The 23,367-nt window shown below is 36.8% G+C and overlaps 1 protein-coding gene across 10 annotated transcripts in view; it reads left to right on the top strand.

The window, feature by feature from the left end:
• The window catches only part of Psd3 (pleckstrin and Sec7 domain containing 3), a 475,055-nt gene that overhangs the window by 230,618 nt on the left and 221,070 nt on the right, over positions 1–23,367 (top strand). For 7 of the 10 annotated variants that reach the window (XM_060381871.1, XM_060381870.1, XM_060381874.1 and 4 more), the window contains one exon: positions 14,665–14,755. In XM_060381871.1, coding sequence (XP_060237854.1) covers positions 14,665–14,755 — 91 coding nt within the window. Of the gene's footprint in view, positions 1–14,664; positions 14,756–18,774; positions 21,482–23,367 lie in introns of those variants that run through there. The other 3 variants (XM_060381869.1, XM_060381868.1, XM_060381873.1) reach the window with 2 other exon arrangements.

Genomic DNA, 23,367 nt, shown 5'->3' with positions numbered 1-23,367 from the left:
GTAGGATTGATATTTTGTTCAGACTTAATGAAAAGCTATAAGGATTTGACATGAGAAAAAAGCTGATCGTTTCTGTTTGGACTAAGTTTGAATGAGTTCTGTTGGCTAAAATTAACTAGTTTTCTTATATTTGAAGCACAATAATGATTCAGCCTGCCACCCGCCTTCTCCCACCATGCAGCAAGGTTATTGCCTGGTCTGAAGACAGGTGGCAGGGGCAGGAGAGAAGATAGGACTGATAGTCCCATCATGATGGTGATGGTGATCATGATGGGGAACAGGAAACTAAGCACAAAACTTACTTATAATTAAGAGTTAGCTAATAGGAACACCATTGACTAAATCCACAAAAGCACAACTAGGTTCCCAGATAGAACCCTTGTAGTTGGGATACTGAATGTCTCCCTTGTGGTCAGAGTTTATAACATGAGGCATAACTTACTTGTTTTTGGTGTGAAGATATAAATTAAAACACAAAGCAGAACCGGATAAATATACCAATTGGTAGGGGAAAGAATTAAATGTACATTCTGTAACAAATTAATCTTAGGAAGAGTTCCTTCATAGGAGTGAGTTTCTTTTGCAGCCAGTAAAATGAATTCTTGGATTGACTTTGTAGGAATTTAAATGGTAGATTAATATTTGGCTTATTTGCCGTACTGGAAGACAGCTGTCAAATTTTTAATTAAGATAACACTTTTTAATGTCTTTTTTAATGTTTTTTTTTCATTCTTGAAAACTCTATATATGTTTACAATGAAATACTATTGTATCCAAACCCAGTTTTCTACTTTCAACTTAACCTGTATCCGCAAACATGTCTGCCTCCCAATCTCATGTCTTCCTTTTCTGTTGTTGTTGATACCCACCAAGTCCAATTAATACTTCCCACATGGATGTGCATGAGCGTGTTTCCCTGACCAGAGCATGGGAAAGTCTCATAAAGAGTGAAATCCCCTCTCCCCAGCAGTTCTACATGCAGTGGTTTTAACCCTTCAAGAAGCTGAGGAGCCATGTTAATCAATGTCCTTGAAAACTTCTGAATCCGTAGTTATTATCATAACTTTCGCCTGCTTTCCTTCCTCCTAGCTTCCCTGTGTCTTCCTGTCTGTGCTGCCCTGTATCCTTGGTGTCCTCTTGCTATGGGGCCTATCCAGAGTTATAAATCCAAGAAAGGATTTTAGCTGTGACTGTAATTCCTCCTAAGTTAGTCATTTCCATATGATCTCTTTTCCCTATGGCATTGGTTCTCAACCGTCCTGATGTTGTTGATGGGACCTCATGTTGTAGTGACCTCCAAGCATAGAATTACCTCATTGGTACTTCATGATCGTAATTTTGCTACTGTTATGAGTTGTAATATAAATATTTGGTGAGACCCCTGTGGATGAGAACTGATGTCTTATATTGTTATGTCTTTTCTCTTGATTAGAGCTCCCAGCCATAATGGCTTCTAACAGACTCTCATAATGTAGGACTTCTCACCAATACTGAAAGTCCACAGAAGCACAGTAGGCTTGGATCTAGAAGTGATAAGTATGTTTAGCTGAGATGTTTTTACCATTATTATGTTTTTAAAATATCTGCTTATTACCAGATAGAGTTTATATGGACTAGACTAAGATTCTTGCCTTCGGGTGTGGAAGGTTTTTACAGAAAAATGTCATGGTTTGATACTTTTTAATTTTAAAATGACCTTTAGAATGCAGTGCCACTCATTATCATGTTGGCAACTGTGTACATTTAATTGGAATGAATCCTTACTTAAGTATGTGGAAGTTTAATTATGCAGTAGTCAATTTCATTCACTCTGTGACCTCTGAAAATGAAACCTTTTTCATTTTCCTATCTGCTTTTTCACTTTAGTATTCCGTCCTGTTTGAGAACAGGCTCCCATGAATAAAACGTGTCACAGATAAACTTTGGAGTCTGGGATCATTTAGTAGCTTTAGAGGATCTCATTTATATATTTCATGATTCATTACTTTTCTTTGTGAGTTTTCACACTTTTGTAATAAGAAAGGCAGATGAAACTCACTTTCAAGTCAATTTTGTCCTTCCTTCCTTCCTTCCTTCCTTCCTTCCTTCCTTCCTTCCTTCCTTCCTTCCTTCCCTCCCTCCCTCCCTCCCTCCCTCCCTTCTTCCTTCCTTCCTTCCTTCCTTCCTTCCTTCCTTCCTTCCTTCCTTCCTTCCTTCCTTCCTTTCCTTGAATAGAGGAGGGGTAATAAGAAAGTGATTGACAGCTCACTGGACCTGTGCTCTCCATGACTTAACTCATTTCCTCTTATGACAGACAAGTGAAGAGGAAAATCAAATCTCTGTGTTTTGACAAAACTCAATGTATCTTATTTCCTCAGAATTTAAAAAAAATAGTGTTTTAATTATGTATTGGTAGACTCTAGTCTTAGGGCATTTTTCCAGCTTTGCTCTTAGAATGTATTTATACTCTTAAAATGTTTGAAGATCCAAATAGAGGTATTTTATTTGTTTGTTTGTTGGTGTGTTTTAATACACACTGCTTTATAGATTGAATCTAATAATTCTTTAAAGTCATTATTTGATCATTAAAGCCCATTAAATGAACAGCCCAGTTTTTATAATCATGAATTATACTTTATGACATGAGAAAATTGGGTGGAAACAGTACCTAATGTGAGTCCTTTTGCTATACTATTTGGACTACTAGAGAATTGCTAGATTTTCAGATGTGCTTTTACACGTAATCTGTTGCAATATGTCAAAACTTATGTAGCTTCTAGAATTCTTTAGTAAATACATGTGAAAGAATGTAAGTGAGACAATAAATGCTTTTAGTATTAGGACAAAACACGTTTGAACTTATGGAAACCTGGAACAGGACCTCAGAACTGAAAACTTTCATATAGTGCTTAATGTCCTTTTACCACAGTAAGTGACAATACATTACAGGAGAGGTGGAGAGATCCCCACCAAGATTTCAACTACCCTTAATGTTGGATTTTATTTTTAATTTTTTTAAGACAGATTGTCTGTGTAGCCCTGCCTGTACTGGAACTTGCTAGTAGACTAGGCTGGCCTCGAACTCAGAGATCATCCTGCTTTTTCCTCCTGTATAATGGGACTAAAGATAGCAGTAAAATAACAATTTTGATGGCTGAAAAAGGCAAGACATCATACTATTAACTAATTTTTAAAAACATGATAACACATAATCCGTGTGTGAAATGTACATACAGAGTTTTAATGAACTTTTCTCATCTGGACTGACAGAACTCCCTCAGGAGCCAAAGACCACCTAACAAAAACCCCATTACCAGACATGAGAAGACCTCTTTTGAGTTGTTGGCCAGGGCTGTCTAAGAGACTGCTTTGAAAATGTACAATGGAGACTTCTTTGACTACCAATGGTGTATCTAAAAAGATGGACACCTGAGGGCAGCATAACACAGTTATACTTCCATGATACAGAGGCAAACAAAACAAATGCAAGACCGGAGCTTTATAGCAGTGCTAGTTAGCTGAAATAATTACCAAATCAGTAGTATACTTTCCATCATGTATTGTAACATGTTGGAGGAGGTGGAATTGTTGTGTGGGAGGGTATGCTGGCTGTGTTCTAATATCTCAAGATTTATGAAGCTGGGTTTTACCCACAGACAATGAGAGCTGTTAGTTTCTCCGAAAGCACGTTTTCCACAGCTCCAGCTCTTAACACTAAAAGTAATGATCATTCTGCTTAATTCTTCAACTCCTAACTTGGATTTGATGCTGTGGTCCACTTCATGGTGGATAATTTATTGAGAATCCTGGCTCAACTAGTAGTGTTCTATAGCTCAGAGACTACTAGATTATAGTTGAAACTTTATAGAAGGTTCCATTTCTTTGTCTGGAGCAATATTCCTTTGGCTGAGGTTTTGTTTAGTTTATTTATTTATTTATTTATTTATTTATTTATTATTACAGCTTGTGTAGCTTTAGGAACAAGAGTCTTCAAACTCCCACCCCCTTTCTCCCATTATATTATAACAATTGAGGTCTGTCTATTTATGTATGTATGTATTTATTTATTTATTTATTTATTTATTTATTTATTGGTGGAGTGGAGGAAAATCCACTAAGGGAAAACCTGAAATTAAGATTAGATCTATTTGGATGCTCACTCTATTTTCATGCTTAACTCATAGTAAGTAATTGATGGGCAAATATTAATCACTGGCAAAAATTCATCTGAGTTTTGTGTGTGTATAAAGTTTTGTTGGAACACATCCACACCTACTTTTAAAAGTCTTTATATAGAGATGACAATGTTGAACAGTTTTTATAGGGAACATATGGTTTGCAAAGCCTGAAATATTAGCTCTCTGATCCTATACAGAAATTTATAGAATTTGTGTGTTTAAGACTTATTCATTTTTTGTAATTTATTCACTTTGTATCCCAGCTGCAGCCACATCCCTTGTCTCCTCCCAATCCCATCCTCCCTCCCTCCTCTCCCCCTATGCCATTTTCCTAGTCCACTAGTAGGGGAGGTCCTCCTTTCCTTCTATTTGACCCTAGCCTATCAGTTCTCATTAGGACTGGCTGCATTGTCTTCCTCTGAGGCCTGACAAGGCTGCACCCAGGAGGTGATCAAAGAGCTGGCCACTGAGTTCATGTCAGAGACAGCCCCTGCTTCCCTTACTGGGGCACCCACATTATTAAAGCTTACATAACATATTAACTATGTTTAAGACTTCTTTAAAGGCTGGAGAGAGAGCTCTGTGGTTGAGAACACTTGTACTTACAGAAAAACTGAGATCAACATCCCAAATCTATACGGCATCTCACAGCCATCTGTAACTCTATGTCTAAGAGATCTAGTGTTGTAGATTTATTAATATTTGATATTGATGCATATAGTTATTAAGGAATATAAAGGAATTAATTGTTCTAGTAATATTAATTAATGCTGGTTATTAACTCAGTAGCAGTCATTCCTTAACCTGCTATTACATAAATAAAAGACACAGAAACCTATTAGATTTTTGATAAGCCTTAATGCACTGGGGCTGGGCAGATATTAACCCTCTAAGTTATCGTGTCTACTTCCCAGCCAAAACCTCCATAAATACTTGCATATTTTCCATTTGGGCTGCTTCTCTCCACCATTCCAATCCTTAGAGCAAGTTGCTCCTGGCCACCTTCTTCTAGTTCACACTAACTCATGGTGACCTGCTCTGTTATCTCCTCTCTCTTCTTCTTTCCTTCTTGTGGTCTCTCTGTCTTCCACCTCCAGGCTTGTGACCCTTCACTCTATCTATCTCTTTTCTGCCCAGTTCAGGCTGTAGACAACTTTGTTAGCCAATCAGGGATAATTTGGGAGGTATGGTTTCACACAATGCCATTTTGGAAACGTGAGAATTTACTCATAGGACAATGAAGATCTCGGGGGCAAGCAATTAACAATTGAATACATAGTAACTACAGATCAACCAGGACGATCTAGTGACCAGTATAACATTTTTCTCTCACAAACAAATGTATAAACAAATAAATAATAAATGAATAAATAGTAGGTGGATGAATGGATAGACAGACAGACTGACTGACTGGTAGGTAGGCTTAAAGAAAGTCTCCTGTATAACTACCTACAGTTTGTATGTCTCCTCCCTCAATGTAATTAGGTGAGATTTAAACTGTTCTCTTAACTTACAGTTTGAACTAGGACTATTCAAAAATATTTAAATTATTTTATTTTGAAAACAAATCCAAAGAATTCCCTAAAAAATTTAACATGTCTTTAAAACATACCTAAAGAAAAGACTCTTTTCTATTAAAAGAAATCTATTTTAGGGGCTAGAGTAATGGCTGTACTGGTAAAAGTCCTTGCTGTTCTTCCAGAAGACCAGAGTTCAGTTCCTAGTATCCATATTAGGCAGCTCACAACAACTTATATCTCCATGTGCTGGAAAGTTTGATGTCAACTCGACACAAGCAAAAGTAACCTGAGAGGGGGAAGCTTCAATTCTGAAAATACCTCCATAAGTTCAGGCTGTAGGCAAGCCTGTAGGGCATTTTCTGAATTAGTGACTGATAATGGGAGATACAGCCCATTGTGCCTGTTACCATCCCTGGGTACTTAGGTCTATAAAAAAGCAGGCTGCTCATCACTGCATTAGAAAGCCTAAGACACTCAGCTCCAGGGGATCCAGTGCCCTTTTCTGGACTCCACTAATAGCCTGCACACCCATAACATAAAATCACACACACGCACACACACACACATACACACACATACACACACCAAAAAAAAAATACTTTTTAAAAATACATTTTAATATAGCAATATTATCAACATAGATTATAATCTTCAATTTATTCAGTGAATCTTTAATTGAAGATTTTTTATTTTTTTTTTCATTAATATTCTTTTCCTAAAGATTACATCTTGATCATTTAAACATTTATGGTTTTGACCTGTATAATATTTGAGGGTTTCAAACAAAATGCTTAACTTTTGTAGTATTTCCTGTTTGCATACTTTCACTTTCTAGGTTTGGATTAGTCTTCCTTATCTCCAAGGGCATCACCTGCAATGCCATTGCAGATTTGGGAAGACATCCATCTCTATGTCTAAATGAGTCAGGAAGCCTTTTCAAATTTTCAGTCTTTACTGACCCCATGAATAGAGATTCAGGTGATTCACCAACCCTTGTTTCAGAGGGGCCTACCTTTCTTCAAAGTGTTAAATGAACTTGGGAAGAGAATGAATAGAATATCATAGTTTATGAGCATCTTTGTTATACCCAAGAACTCATAAGATACAGAATCGGTAACTAGAGGTAGCTTTACCAAGTGGAATTTTAAAATTTATGGACTTTATTATAAAGAAGGATTCTTGATGAAAGATAATATTATCTGTACTCTCCATTAAAAATTTTATGAAATTTTGTAGAAGGAAGGATGTGTGATATACATGCCAGTAAGAATTAAAATTGACTGACTTGAGCCTTCACCTTTACCTCTAAACCTTTCTTAGAAGAATTACCAGTAAGCCAGAAAAAGACAACAAAGGGCAGTAATAACAAATTCAACTAATTGGATATTCAGAAGGTGCTTGGACACAGGGAAAGCCATATGTTTTAGCTTTTTTTCTCTGTTGATAAAAGAAATTGACACACGGTATACTGTGTGATTATGCTTCTGTCCTGTGTAGTCAAAGGTGGAGCCAATACTACATCAGCTGGGGATGCATTGTAGTCCTCTACTTTCTGCATGTGCTCAAACCTTTATCCTCTAGTCTCTTATAGAAATAATAGCTTTTATATTTTTGCACACATATCTTCCCTTACGATTATCTAAGATTCAAATATTCTCTTGATCGATTATGATATTAATCGATTCCCCTAAGTACTTTTTCCACTGAAAGTTTAGTTGATGCTAATGAAGAAGAACTTGAAGGTTGTGCAGGTCGTTCCCAACTGGAGTTTCAAAGTTTATAGGCATATCCAGTGGGTACCTTTATTACCACTGTGGACATGGTATAGTCATCGCTGAAATTATACCAAAGATGCTACAAAATGAATAATCAAAATAAATGTGGATGTAGAGTGAAGCATGACTTAGAGCCATTGGCAAACTCCTGGTTCGTGTGGTTCTGAGTCTCTGCTTATTTGGCTCAGTGGCCAGCTAATAAGTGGACAGTGAGTTCCTTAAATATAAGAAGTTTTTGTTCATGAAAAGCTACTAAAAAATAAAAATCAATGGTGGTAACTGCAAGGGGATAGAAGGAGCTACAGCGTTGCCAAACTATTTAACCTTCAGTTATTAATGTAGGAATACAAGGAAATAGTATGTCCCGTACAGAATATGAGAGTATTCCCTAAGTTTCCCTCTCCTTTCCAAACAGTAAGAGATTGAGCCATCTACTTCTGTGAGAAAAGTAGACTTCAAGGTAGTGTTCTTATACTAGAGACAAAGTAGGTCATTTTAAAATAACAATAATGAAATTCAGTAAGAAGGTATAAAATTTTGAATCAATATAGGTATCCCGGCTGTTGCAATAAAATAGTATTTAATTTTTTTCCCCTGGCATATGGAATAAAACCATTGTAGGCACAATGTTAGAAAAGACCTAGGAAAACTTTTTGTTCTTTTGTTCTTTAACCTCTAGCTCCCAATTCAGACCTCCTAAAAGTTGCTGTTTTCTTTGTAAGAGGAGATTCTGATAGAGAGCTCTTCATTTGTTAGGATTTAAACAGTGATATTGTTTTTTGTTCAGAGGTAACTCTTTGTGGATTACTGGGTAGCCACAGAATGTCTCCAAGACAACAGGTCTTTGATTAAGAGGTTGGGATTTTCATTCTCTGTATCATATGTACCGACCTACTTATAGAACAGAATAGGGCTGAAGGTTGAGTTGCCTCTAGTGGCAGTGAATAATCAGCCATGAGTGTTATAAAGCTGTTCTAGAAGCCCACAAAGGGATACTCCTCTCTCATTCTTGGAAGTCCTTGCTCACTTTTCCTTAATGAATTTGCTTTAGCTCTGCTACATATTACTTGCACACACACACATACTCATGGGGAGAAGAAACTCAGAAACGGGGGTGGGTGAAGAGGGAGAAGAAAAGGGTGGAGGAGAGGGAAGAGAGAGGAGAGAAAAATGGTAAAGACAAAAATGTGCCAAGTAGTTGAATGTCTAAGCCCCCACAAAGAACAGAGTTCTCTGTGCTTGATAGCTGTTAAGACCTGTCCTATATATTTTTTCCCAGAGTGTATCTGTATTCATGTGCCATATTGTAAAATAAGAGACAAGTGTTAGTGTGTTGTTGAATTTTATAAAGAACAGGGCAAAAACAAGTCAATAAATGGAAAAAGATTTAAACTATACAAAGTATATTCTCTATAAAATGGAATGAAATAAGGGACTGAAAGAAATTTGTGAAGTTGAATAAATAATGAGTCAAAGAAGAAGAAATTTCACAAAGGAAATGGAGAAGTAATTTTAGATAAGAGTAAAAACCATTTTTAAACACTTTTAGGATACAACTGTAGCTGTACTATATGGCAAATTTGTTTTAAGGACCATTCAGTATGGAAGAATGAGTGTAAACCATCTAACCCATTTAGAAACAAATAACGTACTAAACCAGTGAAACTAAAGAAAAAATAACACATGGCAGGCATACAGAATGGAAGGACAATAAAAATTAGTGCATTTAGAGTTCATAGGCTTACTTTCCTGTGATATTTTCTTCCTTTTTAAAAAAAAAATTAATGATTTTTTTTCTTATTTGATGTGCATTGGTGTTTTGACTGCATGTGTGCTTGTGTGAGGGTGTGAGATCCCCTGGAATTGGAGTTATAGACAGTTGTAAGCTTCTATGTGGGTGCTGAGAATTGAAGGTTCTCTGTAACAATAGTCAGTGTGCTCTTTACTACTGAGCCGTTTCTCCAGTCCCGTATCGGTGACATTTTCAAACCAGATAAAAAGAGAAGACTCATATTACCAAAGACAGTATGAAAGGGAGGGAATTATTATTGATTGATTTTGTAGAAATAAAAGGATACTAAGTAAATAGTGAATAGTGATGTCAACAGAACAGATAATTATGTGAAATGGAAAAGCCTACTGAAAGTCAGGAAGAAGTATAAAGTCTGAATAAACCTTTACAAGTCAAGTTAGTAATTAAAGATCTCTGTACAATGAAAAAAGCCCATCACATGAGTGTAGTTATAAAGTATATCACAGATGTAAAGAAATGGAAGAGGGACAGTTCTCAGATCCTTCTGTAAGAGCAGTGTTAACCTGATAGCAAAACAAAGATATCACAAGAATGTTATCCTTTATGAATAGCCTATGTTTAAAAAAAAAAAGTCAAAACACATCAATCCGGGGGCTGGAGAGATGGCTCAGAGGTTAAGAGCAATGGATGCTCTTCCAGACATCCTGAGTTCAATTCCCAGCAACCACATGGTGGCTCACAACCATCTGTAATAAGATCTGGTGTCTTCTGGTGTGGAGGTGTAAATACAACTAGAACAAATGTATACATAATAAATAAAATAATTAAAAAAAAAACACTGTGACCAATGCTACTTAAAAAAAAAAACACACATCAATCCAGCAACATATCAAATGGTTAATACATCCTCAGGCATCTCTGAGAGATATCTTTGTTTCCGGGCCATAATGAGTTGAGTATGAAAATACTGTGATTCACCCATCTTTTTGATTTCTCAACCTTAAGAGTTATACTTACACCATAGCAGACCATTAAGCATGTAATAGCCATATGTCCCTAAACCAGCATATGTTCCTTAATTAAAAATACTCCATTGCAACGGGGCTATGGTGGTGCATGCCTTTAATCCCAGTACTCAACAGAAGATCTCTGAGTTCAAGGCCAGCCTGGACTACAGAGTGAGTTCCAAGACATCCAGGGCTATGTAGAGAAACCTTAATGACAACAAAACCAAATAAACAAACAAAAAAGAAAACAAACAAACCAAACCACAAAAAACTTAATTGCTAAAAAATGTTAATGATAATCTGAGCATTTGGTGAGACACATTCTCGCTGGGGCAAGGTTTTGCCTTTTTGTTGATGTCCACATACTACACAGGCCTGTGTTTTCTGAAATTTGGGGTAGCACTGGCAGTTTCTCCTTTTTTGTATTCATTTTTTAAATTCATTATAATTTATTCACATTGTATCTCAGGTGTAGCCCCCTCCCTCATCTCCCAATCCTGCCCACCCTCCCTCTTCTCTTCCCATGCTCCTGCCCCAGTTCACTGATAGGGGAGGTTCGCCTCCCCATCCCTCTGACCCTAGCCTATTAGGTCTCATCAGGACTGGCTGCATTGTCTTCCTCTGTGTTCTGGTAAGGTTGCTCCCCCCCTCAGGGGGAGGTGATCAAAGAGCCAGCCATTGAGTTCATGTTAGAGATAGCTCCTGTTTACCTTACTGGGAAAGCCACTTGGATACTGAGCTGCCATGGGCTACATCTGTAGAGGGGTTCTAGGTTATCTCCATGCATGGTCCTTGGTTGGAATCAGTCTCAGAAAAGAACCCTGGCCCAAATTTGTTGGTTCTGTTGCTCTTGTCCCCTCCAGGTCTTTCTGTCTCCCTCTTCTTTCATAAGATTCCAAGCACTCTGCCAAAAGTTTGGCTATAAGTCTCAGCAACTGCTTCTATACCCTGCTGGGTAGTATCCTTAGTCATCAGGAAAATGCAAATCCAAATGACCCTGAGATTTCACCTTATACCCATCAGAATGTCTATGATAAAAAACTCAAGTGACAGTACATGCTGGAGAGGATATGGAGAAAGGGGAACCCTCCTCCATTGCTGGTGGGAATGTAAACTTGTATAACTACTTTGAAAAGCAACCTTTCTCAGAAAGGTTGTCCTTTTCTCAGAAAATTAGGAATAGTGCTACCTCAAGATCCAGCCATACCACTCCTAGGCTTATATCCAAAAGATGTTCAAGTATACAACAAGGTCATTTGCTCAGCCATGTTCATTGCAGCTTTATTTGTAATAGCCAGAAGCTGGAAACAACCCAGATGTCCCTTAACTGAGGAACAGATACAGAAATTGTGGTACATTTACACAATGGAATACTACTCAGCTATTAAAAACAAGGGAATCATTAAATTTGCAGGCAAATGGTGGGAACTAGAAAAGATCATCCTGAGTGAGGTATCCCAGAAGCAGAAAGACACACATGGTATATACGCACTTATAAGTGGATATCAGAAATATAATATAGGGTCATCATATTAAAATATGTACATCTAAAGAAGCTAAGCAAGAAGTAACACCTTGGGTAAGATGATCAGTCATTCAGAAAGGCAAGTGGGATGGATATTGGAAGAGGGAGAAAACAGAGAACAAGACAGGAGCCTACCACAGAGGGCCTCAGGCAGTTTCTTGCAGTTCAGTGACAAGGATTAAATTTAACATGTTGGTTGACTCGAGAGTTGTATCTGCAGTGGGCAAAAGTTTAGGATCGTCTTTCCTTTGTAGTAGAATATATTTCAGAATCAGGGTCAATGTTTTCTCAATTTCTATATGTCAGCTTTATCAATTTGACACAGCATAGAGTAATCTGAGAGGAAACCTCCAATTGAGGAATTTATCTGAACAAATCAGCGTGTGGTTATGTCTGTGGGCTTGTCTTTTGGTGCCGGAAGGCCATCCCATGAATGGCTAAGCACCATCTTAGCAGGTAAGCCTGAGCAACACAAGACAGCTAGTGAAGCCGTGAACCTGTAGGTAGTGTGGCTCCATAATTTCTGAGACATGTTCCTACCATGAGTTTTTGCACAGGCTTCCCACAATCATGGCCCATGAACTGGAAGTATAAATAAAATAAGCCCATTTTTTTCCATAAGTTTCTTCTTGTCAGTCTTTAGCACATCCACAGGAGGAAACTGGAATGCCTTGTCTTTGATTCTCTAGTCTAGGTCTTTGTTGTCATGTCAGTAATGATGCAGCACCTTCCTCAACAGCGGGCTTAATCTTCAGGATCCAGATTCTTTTTGATACATGAACAAGACCAAATGTTGTTTGCATGGTTTTGTCCTGACTATAACAAACCTGTCCTCTCTCTTGGGCTCTATTGCTAATTCTACTTGTGTTGCTACTCCTAGCACACCATTGAAATTTTAACCCCCCTAAAGTGTTCTGAGAAATCTGAAACCAGCTTCCTCCAAACTCATGTTAACTCTCAGAATTTATTAAAAATCTCATTATTAGTCACTTTAGTGGTGAATCCTTTCTAGAAGGTTCCCACATTCCTTTGCCCAAATGTTCCAATGAATCACTGTGTGATTTCATTTATTTGTCCTGAACTTACGCTTAGGGCTGCTTTTTGGTAAAAGTTTACTCATTAACCTGAATTTACTTATAAACATGTTTTTGTAGTTAGAAGAATTTTTTCTAGTTTTGTTTGCAATAAAACTACAGTATGAAATGAAATATGAGTTTTCACAGGTTAAATATATTTTAGGATGATTTATACTGTGTAATTATTATTAACATTTATTAGAAGTCAATAATGTTCAAATTCATAAAAAGAATTTGAATTTCTCAGACATGTTAAAATATTTTTGTGTGACTAGTGATTGAGTCTCTATAAAAATTTTAGTTAAAAGCAAGACTTTTAAAAGACATAGTTGCTTTGTGATAATTCATTTTTATCTTAAGTTCTTGAAACATAAGAAGGCTTTGCCAAGTCATATTGAAATGATTTGATCATACCTTGAGATACCTTGGTTAACCTAAGAAAGTATTATGAAAATTGATTCTTTGTCATTTTTAGTACACCATTGCAAAGTATATTTTAAAATTAAATTTCTTCTCTGTGCTTCAAGTGAAAAAAAAATCAAAACTTCAGAAATGCAAACTTACTTCCTTGGAAATAACTATTGAATAAGTTGACTGGCAAGGCTTGTTCTTAGTGTCAGTCTGTTCATCTAGTCTTTTGTATGAAATTTGTGTCTAGTTGCTGATGGAAGAAGCAAGAGTTTTGACAAAACAATTCTAGCTCTTCCACTTTAAATATTTAGATAGCCTGGGTGGGTGAGTCTTCTGAGTAGATATCGGGAAGGTGCGAGGTAATTGCTCTGAAGAAAAAGGCTGTGTTCTGGAAGCTGGGGTTCTGTGGATGCACTGCTGTAAGACTGTCAGTGAGGCCCTTGTACCCTTTATGTTTGGGAGCATGTGGCTTGAGTCATTCTGACTACTATGGTTCAAGTCACACCTCTGCCATTTATGAGCCAAAACATTAGCTTTGGAAAGCATAGCGTTACTCATAAAACTGTTGCATACAGACATATGGATGTTCCTGCTCCTTGTCTTCCCTTCCACTGCATATTGCCAGAAATGCTCTGCCCTGTGTCCATCTCTCTCGGCCTGCTTCCCTCTCCTGCATGTGATAGAGTACTTTTGGTTCTGTGCCTTTTCAAGATTTATTTATCAAGTGAGCAGCTTTGAAAGATTAAGTGACTCTGGAGCCATACTGAGGTTTGCTTATTGCATTGGAAGAGGGAGGTGATGCCTCTCTTCAGATGGAAGGGGCAGATACACTTTTGTGTATTATCAAAAATCCCCTTTTCTGAGGCATACAGGCTTACTATAAAAAAAGCATCCCACTGTGTGTACAAGTGTCATTTGCCCCTATTTAGCTTTTTGTGGGAACTGCAGTTCAAGCAGCCAGTTTGAATAGTATTAACATTCTGTCCTGTTACTGTTAAGTGTGAATTCCTGTTTGTCTTTCTTGGGAGTCATTATCTATGCTGGTAGATAAGACAATTTGTTAGCTTCAAAGTGGATAAATCTGAGGTCCTTCAGTGTAGTCAAAATGTAAGGAAATACAAACATTCATTCAGCTCAGAAATAACATTTTAATCCATGTTTTAAGTTGAAACTTCATTATACCCTGTAATAACCTGTGTAATTGCATCATCATTTTACAGATTTTTGTCTGGGTTAAAATAAAGGTTTAGCATAACTGCAATTTATACAGTATGACAAATTAAAAACCATAAAAAGCCATGTTTCTTTCTTAAGTTAAATTTTATTGTATCACACACACACATGTTCAAAACCAGCTGAGCTACTAACTCTGTTTAACCACATTTTAAAGAATTAATCTTAACTCTGTAATGTAATTATGATATATTTTTCTTCATTTCAGAATATTGGAAAGAAGATGACCTGCCAAGAGTTTATTACAAATCTCCAAGGAGTAAATGAAGGTGTGGATTTCTCCAAGGATCTTCTGAAAGTAAGCACAGGACTGTTGGTTTTCAAACAGACTCATGTTGTTTATACTTACTGCTACTTTGAGCTAATGATTGCTGGAGTTTTTAAGCTTTTTGTTTTGCTTTTTATTGGTGATATTTAAGGTGCTATTGAGCCTATTTTGGTGATTCAGATTACAAAGTTTCTGGTGTCAATAATTTTTAACAATCTGAATTACAGTAAGTAAAATGGAGAAAATAAGGAATTATGGACTAGTTTGATGTTTGATGGAGCTGTCTAGAGCTCAGTGTAGGTACTGTACAGTGAGTGCAGTGGCTGCTGTCCACCTTGGCAAAAAACAGTTCTTGATTTACTCTGACAAGAATAGGCCTGATCATTTGCGAAGTCCTGCAACTGTAATCATGGTTCTGAACCTCATTCAGTGTGTGTTTTTTCTTTATGGGAATAATCCAGTGACTGGAAATAATAGTGGCATTTAGTGTGGGAACAGTCATGTGACATATGGTTTTTCCTTTAGAGTATCCTTCTACCACTCACCCATCATAATAACTTTTTTGTCTTAGTATCATAAGAGTGGTGTTTACTATCAATTTTAGTTTAGGACAGGTCTTCTTGAAATCATTATGGCTATATTTCATAATTGGGTGTTCAACCTTTTCCCTACCTCCTTTTCCTCCTTTCTTTCCTCCTTCTCTCTGTTTCACCTTTAAAATTTTTTTTTTGATGTACTTCTTTCTTCTGTTTTTTTTTTTTTAATTTTGAACTATCTTCTTTTTTTTTTAATTTTTGGAGAAAGCTTCAGTTGTATGTATGTCAAACAGATAAACACAAAAATTCCTGTTATCATCTCACAAGTTTGTGAGTAACTCTGTTTTTTCTTCCTTCATCCTGTTTTCAACCTATGAAATTATAGGCACTCATGACATTCTGAGATTTTAAAAAATGTGATGAGTGAAGATACAATTTTGAATACTTTTCTTATAAAAACATCTTACTGTATTGATCAGAAATGTTTAAATCTACTTTACTGAACTGGGTCTTTTGTTGTTTCACATTGGCCTTAATTGTTTTTAAATCTCCTTGGGTCAGAAGTTATATTTAGATTTGTACTTGTTTAAATTTCTTTGGACCAGAGTAACATTTGTACCTGTATCTGATTCTGTGTGTTTGCGTAGCTGGCAGCATTTTTTAAAGGTCCAGCATGTGTTCCAAGTGACTTGGAAAAATTCTCGAAACAAATGTGTATGTGTCCTCAGAGATCACGAACTGCTGAAAAACAAGGAGGACCTTCTTTAGTTTGAACAGTTCTCTGGTATTAAAATGAAAGTGCATAATCTTTTCTTCTCTATCTAAACAGAAATGATTAAGAAAAATACACCATAATGTGTGTGTGTGTGTGTGTGTGTGTGTGTGTGTGTGTGTAAGGGAAATAAGAAGTGTACCTCTTTTCTATAATTCAGAGAATGTACAAGATCTTGCTCTGTTTTGCCTTCCCTGTGCTGATAGGATGGATGACAAGTTGGGCCCTTTTTACAGTTGTCATTTCAGTTCCAGCTCTTTCTTAAATAGCCTGACCAGGAATTTGAGTGTTTTGTCAAGTAAGTTTTCCCTGTAAGTTGTTAGATGCAGTAAGACAGCCAGTAGTAGTAGGTTATTAGCTTCTTCAGAGAAGGCAGTGCTTGAGATGGGATTTTAATGCACAGGTAGAAGCCTTATTTTTCCTTCAAACAATTTTTCTGTTCCGTTTGCTACCTCCTACAAACAGTTCCCATGTTTGGTGTAGGGTGGTTCATAATGCTGTATTTCATTAAGGAAAAATAAATAACACAAAATTTAAAGTGTTACAGATTTGAGTACACGCTCACTAAATTTCTTAATGAAATTCATTTGTTTTTCCTCGCTTCCTTCAAAACAGAGTTTAGGCAAGATCCTTTTAGAAGTAGTTTCCAAAATTACATAGGCTTTCTCTATTTCTTAGTTGGCTGGACATTTTAGGGATACATACTTTATTTTAATAATTTGTCATTTGGTATTTTTAAAGGGATAAACAATTAAAAAATAATGGAAAATTTGGGGAGAAAGTTGCAGACCTCAAACAGATTCAGAGGTCAACAAAGAGAAATGAATCTTAGATAAATATTAATGTGTTTTCTTGGGCAAAAAAAGAAATATAATTACAGAATACAAAACTCTACGATGCAGGTTCATGACCATTAGCTTTTTATTCCATTATTTCCATAAGTAAAGTTAAAAACAACTCAAAGGTAGCCTGAAACATTAGAGATAATTTTTTGTAAGTTCAAAATACACAAAGGACCTGTTTACATAGAGCTGATGAAAAGAACTATAGGGGTTCTTTTAGCAAAGCAAAAGCGAAACCTCACCTACTTCCCAAGCTCCGTTTTGGGCCTCTAATTTGATGCATTCAGCAGAGGAGAAAAGTGAAAAAACAATACTGACAGTTGTCCTTCTTTCCTCTATTTTCAACCAAAAGGTTGACCTCAAACAGCATGAGATCTTCACTGTCCGTTACCTCAACACACCCTCTCTGTGCCTGCCCTTCTTTGTATTTGATTCTATGATTATCAGTGAATGAATGCAAGTATAATTGGGAAAATATGATGAGGCCAGATTTTATTAATCTTGTTGCTAGGGATGTTATATTATTCTTTTACAAATGTTAACATTGACTGAGACCATGAAGCTTGAAAAAAATAATAAGCAGATTCACTAAAAGAAAAGAGGGGGTCAGTTCTCTCTTCAGTCAGGATAGGTATCATATTAAAATTGGTTTAATGAAATTTTACTGCTCTTTTGATTCTTTCAGTGTATTGAATATCATTAACCATAGCTCTGCTATATCTAGCAATATTAAAAACAACAAAACAGTCATTAGCTTAAAATAAACTTAATTAACTTAGGATATAAACACAATAGGGGTTTAATAGACCCTGCTTTTCTGATTTTCCTTCTTATGAAGATAAATGTGTATTTTAATATTTGTGAGTTATGCAGAAGTAAAGTCAATCTTTAAAGCAATAATACAATGGCTATTATTTTTGGAAAAATTGAAAACTGGATAGTAATATGAACCTATTATTATTCAGGATGTTTCTGGGATCTTTTGGGAGGAAGCACCTAGTTCAAAAGGCAGGACAAAACTGGTTGTCCAATTGGAAGCACTAGCTTAGATATCAGGGTCAACAGTGTTGAGGGATATGTATATAAATATTACTTTGAGCCTCTTGTTGGAGCTTCTCTTTGAAGATTGATTGCTTAGATCCCCCCTGGTTTTCTTACTGTGTTCTAAACAAATGGAGTTGACAAAAATCAAGTAGGAAAAAGATAATTGTTTTCTCAGTGTGCTATGATATGCAAAACTGAATGCATCAGAGTGCTTCAGGGCAGGGGTTGAGATAAGCAGTGTAGAATCTGGAGAGCAGAATGTTACACCTGGAACTGGTCATATGCATGCTCAGTTTCCATGCATAGCATGTGGTTATGGTACTGACCTCTCAGAGTGAATAGAAGGATTAAGATACAATGTACATTCACCAGGCTTACTGATAGGGTGGGGAAAGTCCTGGGCCCTAAGTATATTTTAGAGTTGCCAGTGATGTTACTAGTGATAGAGTTGGGGGTAAGGAACAGAAGGTATGTTAACGTTCGTTTTACTTCTTTGTGCCTTTATCTCTTCCGGTGTAAAATAAAGCATCCACCTGGTACCAGTAGTTGTGGTATTTTTTATGTGAGCCCATGAAGCATGTAGAGTACTAGCTTCTTTCTTGCCCTTCCAGTCCTGCACCAAAAGTATAAACTCAAGTTTCCCTGTTGTGTTCAAACTTCCTTATGTGATGTCTTATGTTGTTTTCAAACTTCCTTATGTGAATCAGAATGTGGCGTGGCAGAGAAGAAGTCAAAAGATAGTGGGTGATCTTCAAGACTCCTTTCAGTGCTAGGAGTGTTCTTTACACTGTTCTTGTCTTTGTAAACTCAAGTCATACCTCTTAAATTTGTTTTCCTCTTGTGCGTCTGTTTTAGACGGAGAAGCAAATCATGAAGCCAGCAAATGTTCAGTTCTAAGTCTAAGGAAGTTCCTCTTTTTATAGCAGCAATCTCAAAAGATCATGCCCAGAAGACTGGAGGAGAGGAAGAAGGGGGCCTCAGTCTGAAACAGGTCTAAACTTTTTATAAATGAAAAGCCAGAAGCGAATTCTCAAAAATGCTTGATCTGAGTTATATTCGGAGTATGTAGTTGAAAATAGGAACTTATGGGTGGTATTTAAGTGTAGCTATAAAAAGAGCATCAACTGCTGCCTGGAGTAGGTGAGCTCTCAAAGAGAAGGTCATGTAAACCTGGTAGCAACAGTATCTATGGAGGAAAGGGCTTAGAAGCTTATCCTAGTATAAGGAGGAGAGCCTTTGAAAAGAAAAGCCATGTTAGTAAGCTTTAAAAGAGAAAAGCATTAAAGGTTGAGGCTCAAAAATACAGACTCTTGCTGCCTTTTTTCAGTGTGGCAAATCAAGCTGAGTTGTGTGATGAAAGTCACGCATCTGCTTCTTTCTGCCTTTTCTCTATGGAAGTTTGCAAGTATGCTATAGATTTCAGACCTGAAATAATCATGGACAAGATGAGGATGGCGCCTTTTGTATGGTTCAGACTATGAATGAAAAATGCTGATGGTAATGAGGATATAACTAGAAGTAGCTGGAAATCTACACATCGTGTTTTTACTTTATTAAAACAACAACAACAACAACAACACCTCTCCAAAAGAAGTCTGTTAGAATGGTATGACAGAACAGATGCTGCTTAAAGAGTACAAACAGATTTTTCTCCAAAAAGCAAAGTTTGGGTGGGGGTGGTAGGAATCGTTAAGTGTACTGTAATGGAATATTAATGATTCCTGAGCAGATTCTATTTCTAATTTGACCACAAAGAAGCACTACAAGGTTTCATACTCTAGTGCCTCCACACAATTGTGCATGTTGGTATATTTGGAGCATTCTTAAAACATTGTAAGACTGCCCTCCAAGCCAGCTGTTGCTGTTACACAGACATGAGCACACATGGCTTGGCTTGAAGTCGATCACTCACTGCAATTTTGAACCTTCTCTTTTTGCTTATGATTTACCCAAAGGGGCCTGGGACACCTGGAAGAGTGACTGTCTACAGGCATACAATCCAAGATTACATGAGCTATCCAGCAAAATACTGTGATATCATGTTTATTCATTAAGGGATGGTGGAACACATTTTAATTTAGAGGAATTTGTAGTTAAAATAAAATAGCTCACAAAGAAAACCAGTTTGTTTTAAGGTGGTAGTGATACCTCAATGTGTACATATCAGTTGCAGGAAACAGACTCAATAATATGAGAACAAGTAATAATTAAGGTAACCATTTTAATAACCTCTCTCTCCTTCTTCCTTTCCTTCATTGCTTCCTCCCTCCTTTCTTCCTTCTCTTCCTCACTTCTTCCCACTCTCTCTTCACTTTTACCCTTTGAGTATGCCAGAGAAGCACTCTCTTAACCACTGATCTACATCGCTAACCCTGGTCTAATCTTTTTCATTTGCATGATAAACACTGTGCTATATAAATACAGGTGGGGTACAAGTCCTTGAAACTGGAGACTTCCTAGAGCCAGTGTTTCAATGACAGACTTATAGCCATATCCAATTACATCAAAGAAAAACAAAAAGGAAGTGTTTAGGTTCTTTACTTTCAGGTTGAAGTCATTTTTAAAAAACATGTTTTTGAGGAAGGGCCTCACTTTTAAATAGGCCAATCTGGCCTTAAACTCTCTGTGTAGCCTTGGCCCACCTTAAATTCAGAAATCTTCTGGAGCTCAAGTGCTGAGAGTACAGTTATACTGCCATCCCACAACCTGAAGAAACAATTACTTTTTCAGCTTTGTCATGAATTAGAAAGATTAACTAAGAGTTAACATGTATGTTAATTATGTGTGGGGAATAAGAAGTAATTTGATAATGATGTGAAAACAAAGTGGAACCTTGCGGGGTAGCACGTGTCTAAATGGAACCATCAAATTTTGAATAGCTTCTCAGAGAGTGGCCCTATTCTAGCACTACAAAGTGATGGATATAATGAGTCATCAGAAATGTTCTGCTGGGTTTGCTTAGTTTCATTAGGAGATGGGAGTGTGAAATAGATTTGGAAAAATTGCCAGAAAACTGTTTTATAAAGATTTGTTGCATTTAAAAAAATTAGCTTTAATCAGAAAATCAGCTAACACAGAATAAATCATTTCTTTACCCCAGGTCATGCTGGAACTTTCATTCTCGCTTTTTGTTGGGCTCCTGTTAATAGTTATAGCTAGCATTGCATATCAAACCAGCAATAGATTAAAAATATTTGGTAGAGAAATTGAATGTGCCTTTAACATGTACAAACTTTTCCTGTTATTCTTTAAGTAATATAACAATTATTTCTATAGCATTAAGAGATGGTTTGAAATAGGCAAGAAAATATGTGAATGTCATGGAGAAATGCTACTATATTATATGTAGGGTGCTTGATTGCCACATTGCTTATTTGTAGGTGGGATTGGTGTTTGGAACCAATACCAGATAAATGCCAAGGACTGTTTTTATCTGCTGATATTAATTATTTACTCTTCCTTCAAACTTTCCATAGGTAGAAGCAGTCTTCTCTGTTCTTTTTCTTCTTTCCCATCTCTCCCGTCTGCTTTTGTTCTAAAATTTACTTTCTGAGAAACACCAAAAGCCATATTAATCCATACTTTTCACAGAAGTGTTTTTAAGTATTCTTTTGAATTACAATATATAATTTTATCCTCTTTTTATCCTTCCTTTATACACCCCTTATTTTCTCTCTAATTCATGTTTTTTAGTTGTTGTTGTTGTCGTTGGTGGTGGTGGTGGTGGTGGTGGTGGTGGTGGTGGTGGTGGTGGTGGTGGTGTGTGTGTGTGTTGGTAAATATAAAATACAACCTGCTCACAAGTTACCTGTCTGTGTATGACAAAGCTGCCTACTTGACATTGACTAGCTAGCTGGGATCCCTTCCCTTGGCGAGAACATTTCTCCTCTCAGCATTACCAATTTGCTTGTAACTAGAGGTTCTTATAGCTTTTCCCCTTTCATGTTAGCAAGCCCATTAATGTCATCATTGTTCAGGTTCAGGTTCATTGTTCTTGGTCAAGCAGCTGTGTTGGTGAGACTTGCATAGCCTTTCTGACATTTTTGGAGACACAATGTCACAGAAAACTTCCTAGTCCTCTTGGTTTTACGGACCTTCTGTCTACTCTTCTATAATAATCCCTAAGCTGTAGGTGTAGGAATTCTGTTGAGGATCTATTGGTTGAGACTGGGCACCACTCTACCTCTGGCATTTTGATTGGTTGTAGTTTTCTATACTAGGCTCAGTCTGTTGCAAAGATATGTTTACTAGATGAGGGCTGAGAATTACACTTATCTGTGTGTATAAAATAAACATTCCAGATGTAGTTAGGGATTTTACTGGCTTAGTAAGGAGACAGTTGTAGGTTCACTGCCAAATTGGGTAACTATATAGTAACCTGTAGTTAGCAAGGTTTCCCTCTTGCTGAGCAGGCCTTAGATCAGGTTAGAGAGGTGTTGGTTACCAGAAAGGTATGCACGGCACTGTTGTATCCTTGGCGTGATTGTGCAGTGCTGCTCTTCAACCTTATGGTGTCAGAATGGGTAAGAATATCGTTTGTTTCCCTTTCTTGATAGCTTGCAGGGGTACCATGAAAGGAAGTCCTCAGGGAGGAAGCTTTGTAGGACATCTCTTAAGGTGAATCTTCCCCCTCAGTGTCCCATTTGTCAAATGGACACATTTATTCTGTTTCCCTCCACTGTCACCTGTGGCAAGAATTTCCATACCTTCAAGGTTTTCACTAGAGAAATGAAACATGTCATCCATTTGGAGACTACTACCATTTAAAAGAATGCTGCAAAGGAAAGCCAGTTCAGATCCTGTTACTAAGGCAAGTTACTTCCTTGTGAGATTACTTAATTCTTGAAGCAATTGTTTCATTAGAATGCAAAAAACAGGTAAATTATTACTTACTGTTGTCTCATTTACAAAAACATAAATTGGTTACCCAAGATTTTATCTTAACATAGGGGGTATTTGCATTTCAAGTTGTTAGTCTTATGAAATAGCCTTAGGCAAAGATTCTGTAAAGAGAAGACTTTTGAGACCATATTGTTTGATAAGATAGTATTTCCTGTCATTCCTGTGAGAGCTAAACTCCTTCTTGCTCATAATCTTAAGGATTGAGGTATTAAGTACAGGTTTTGTATGTCATGGTGCATATATATAATATATAAATATATTTATATGTTATATAAATATATAATATAAATATCATGTGTATTATATTTCACTCTGCTAGTGCAAAAAATACTTGTTGAAATAACTGCAGTTTCAGAGTTATCTTTGGTCCTCTAAGCAATAAGTGCTATAGACTGGAACTGTCCTATGATGCAGCCTTGTGCATTTTTTTTTTAATTAACCAAATAAAGCTTAAAAGGAAGAATTGTTTTTATTTCCCCACTAACTTTTGTGTATGACTCGAGGATCACAGTCTTTAATAGGACAGTAGCATGCCGTGTCCTCATC

The sequence above is a fragment of the Meriones unguiculatus genome, chromosome 4 (assembly GCF_030254825.1).
Source record: "Meriones unguiculatus strain TT.TT164.6M chromosome 4, Bangor_MerUng_6.1, whole genome shotgun sequence".
In the NCBI taxonomy this organism is placed as follows: domain Eukaryota; kingdom Metazoa; phylum Chordata; class Mammalia; order Rodentia; family Muridae; genus Meriones; species Meriones unguiculatus.
This window is presented reverse-complemented; position numbering and strand designations above follow the sequence as displayed.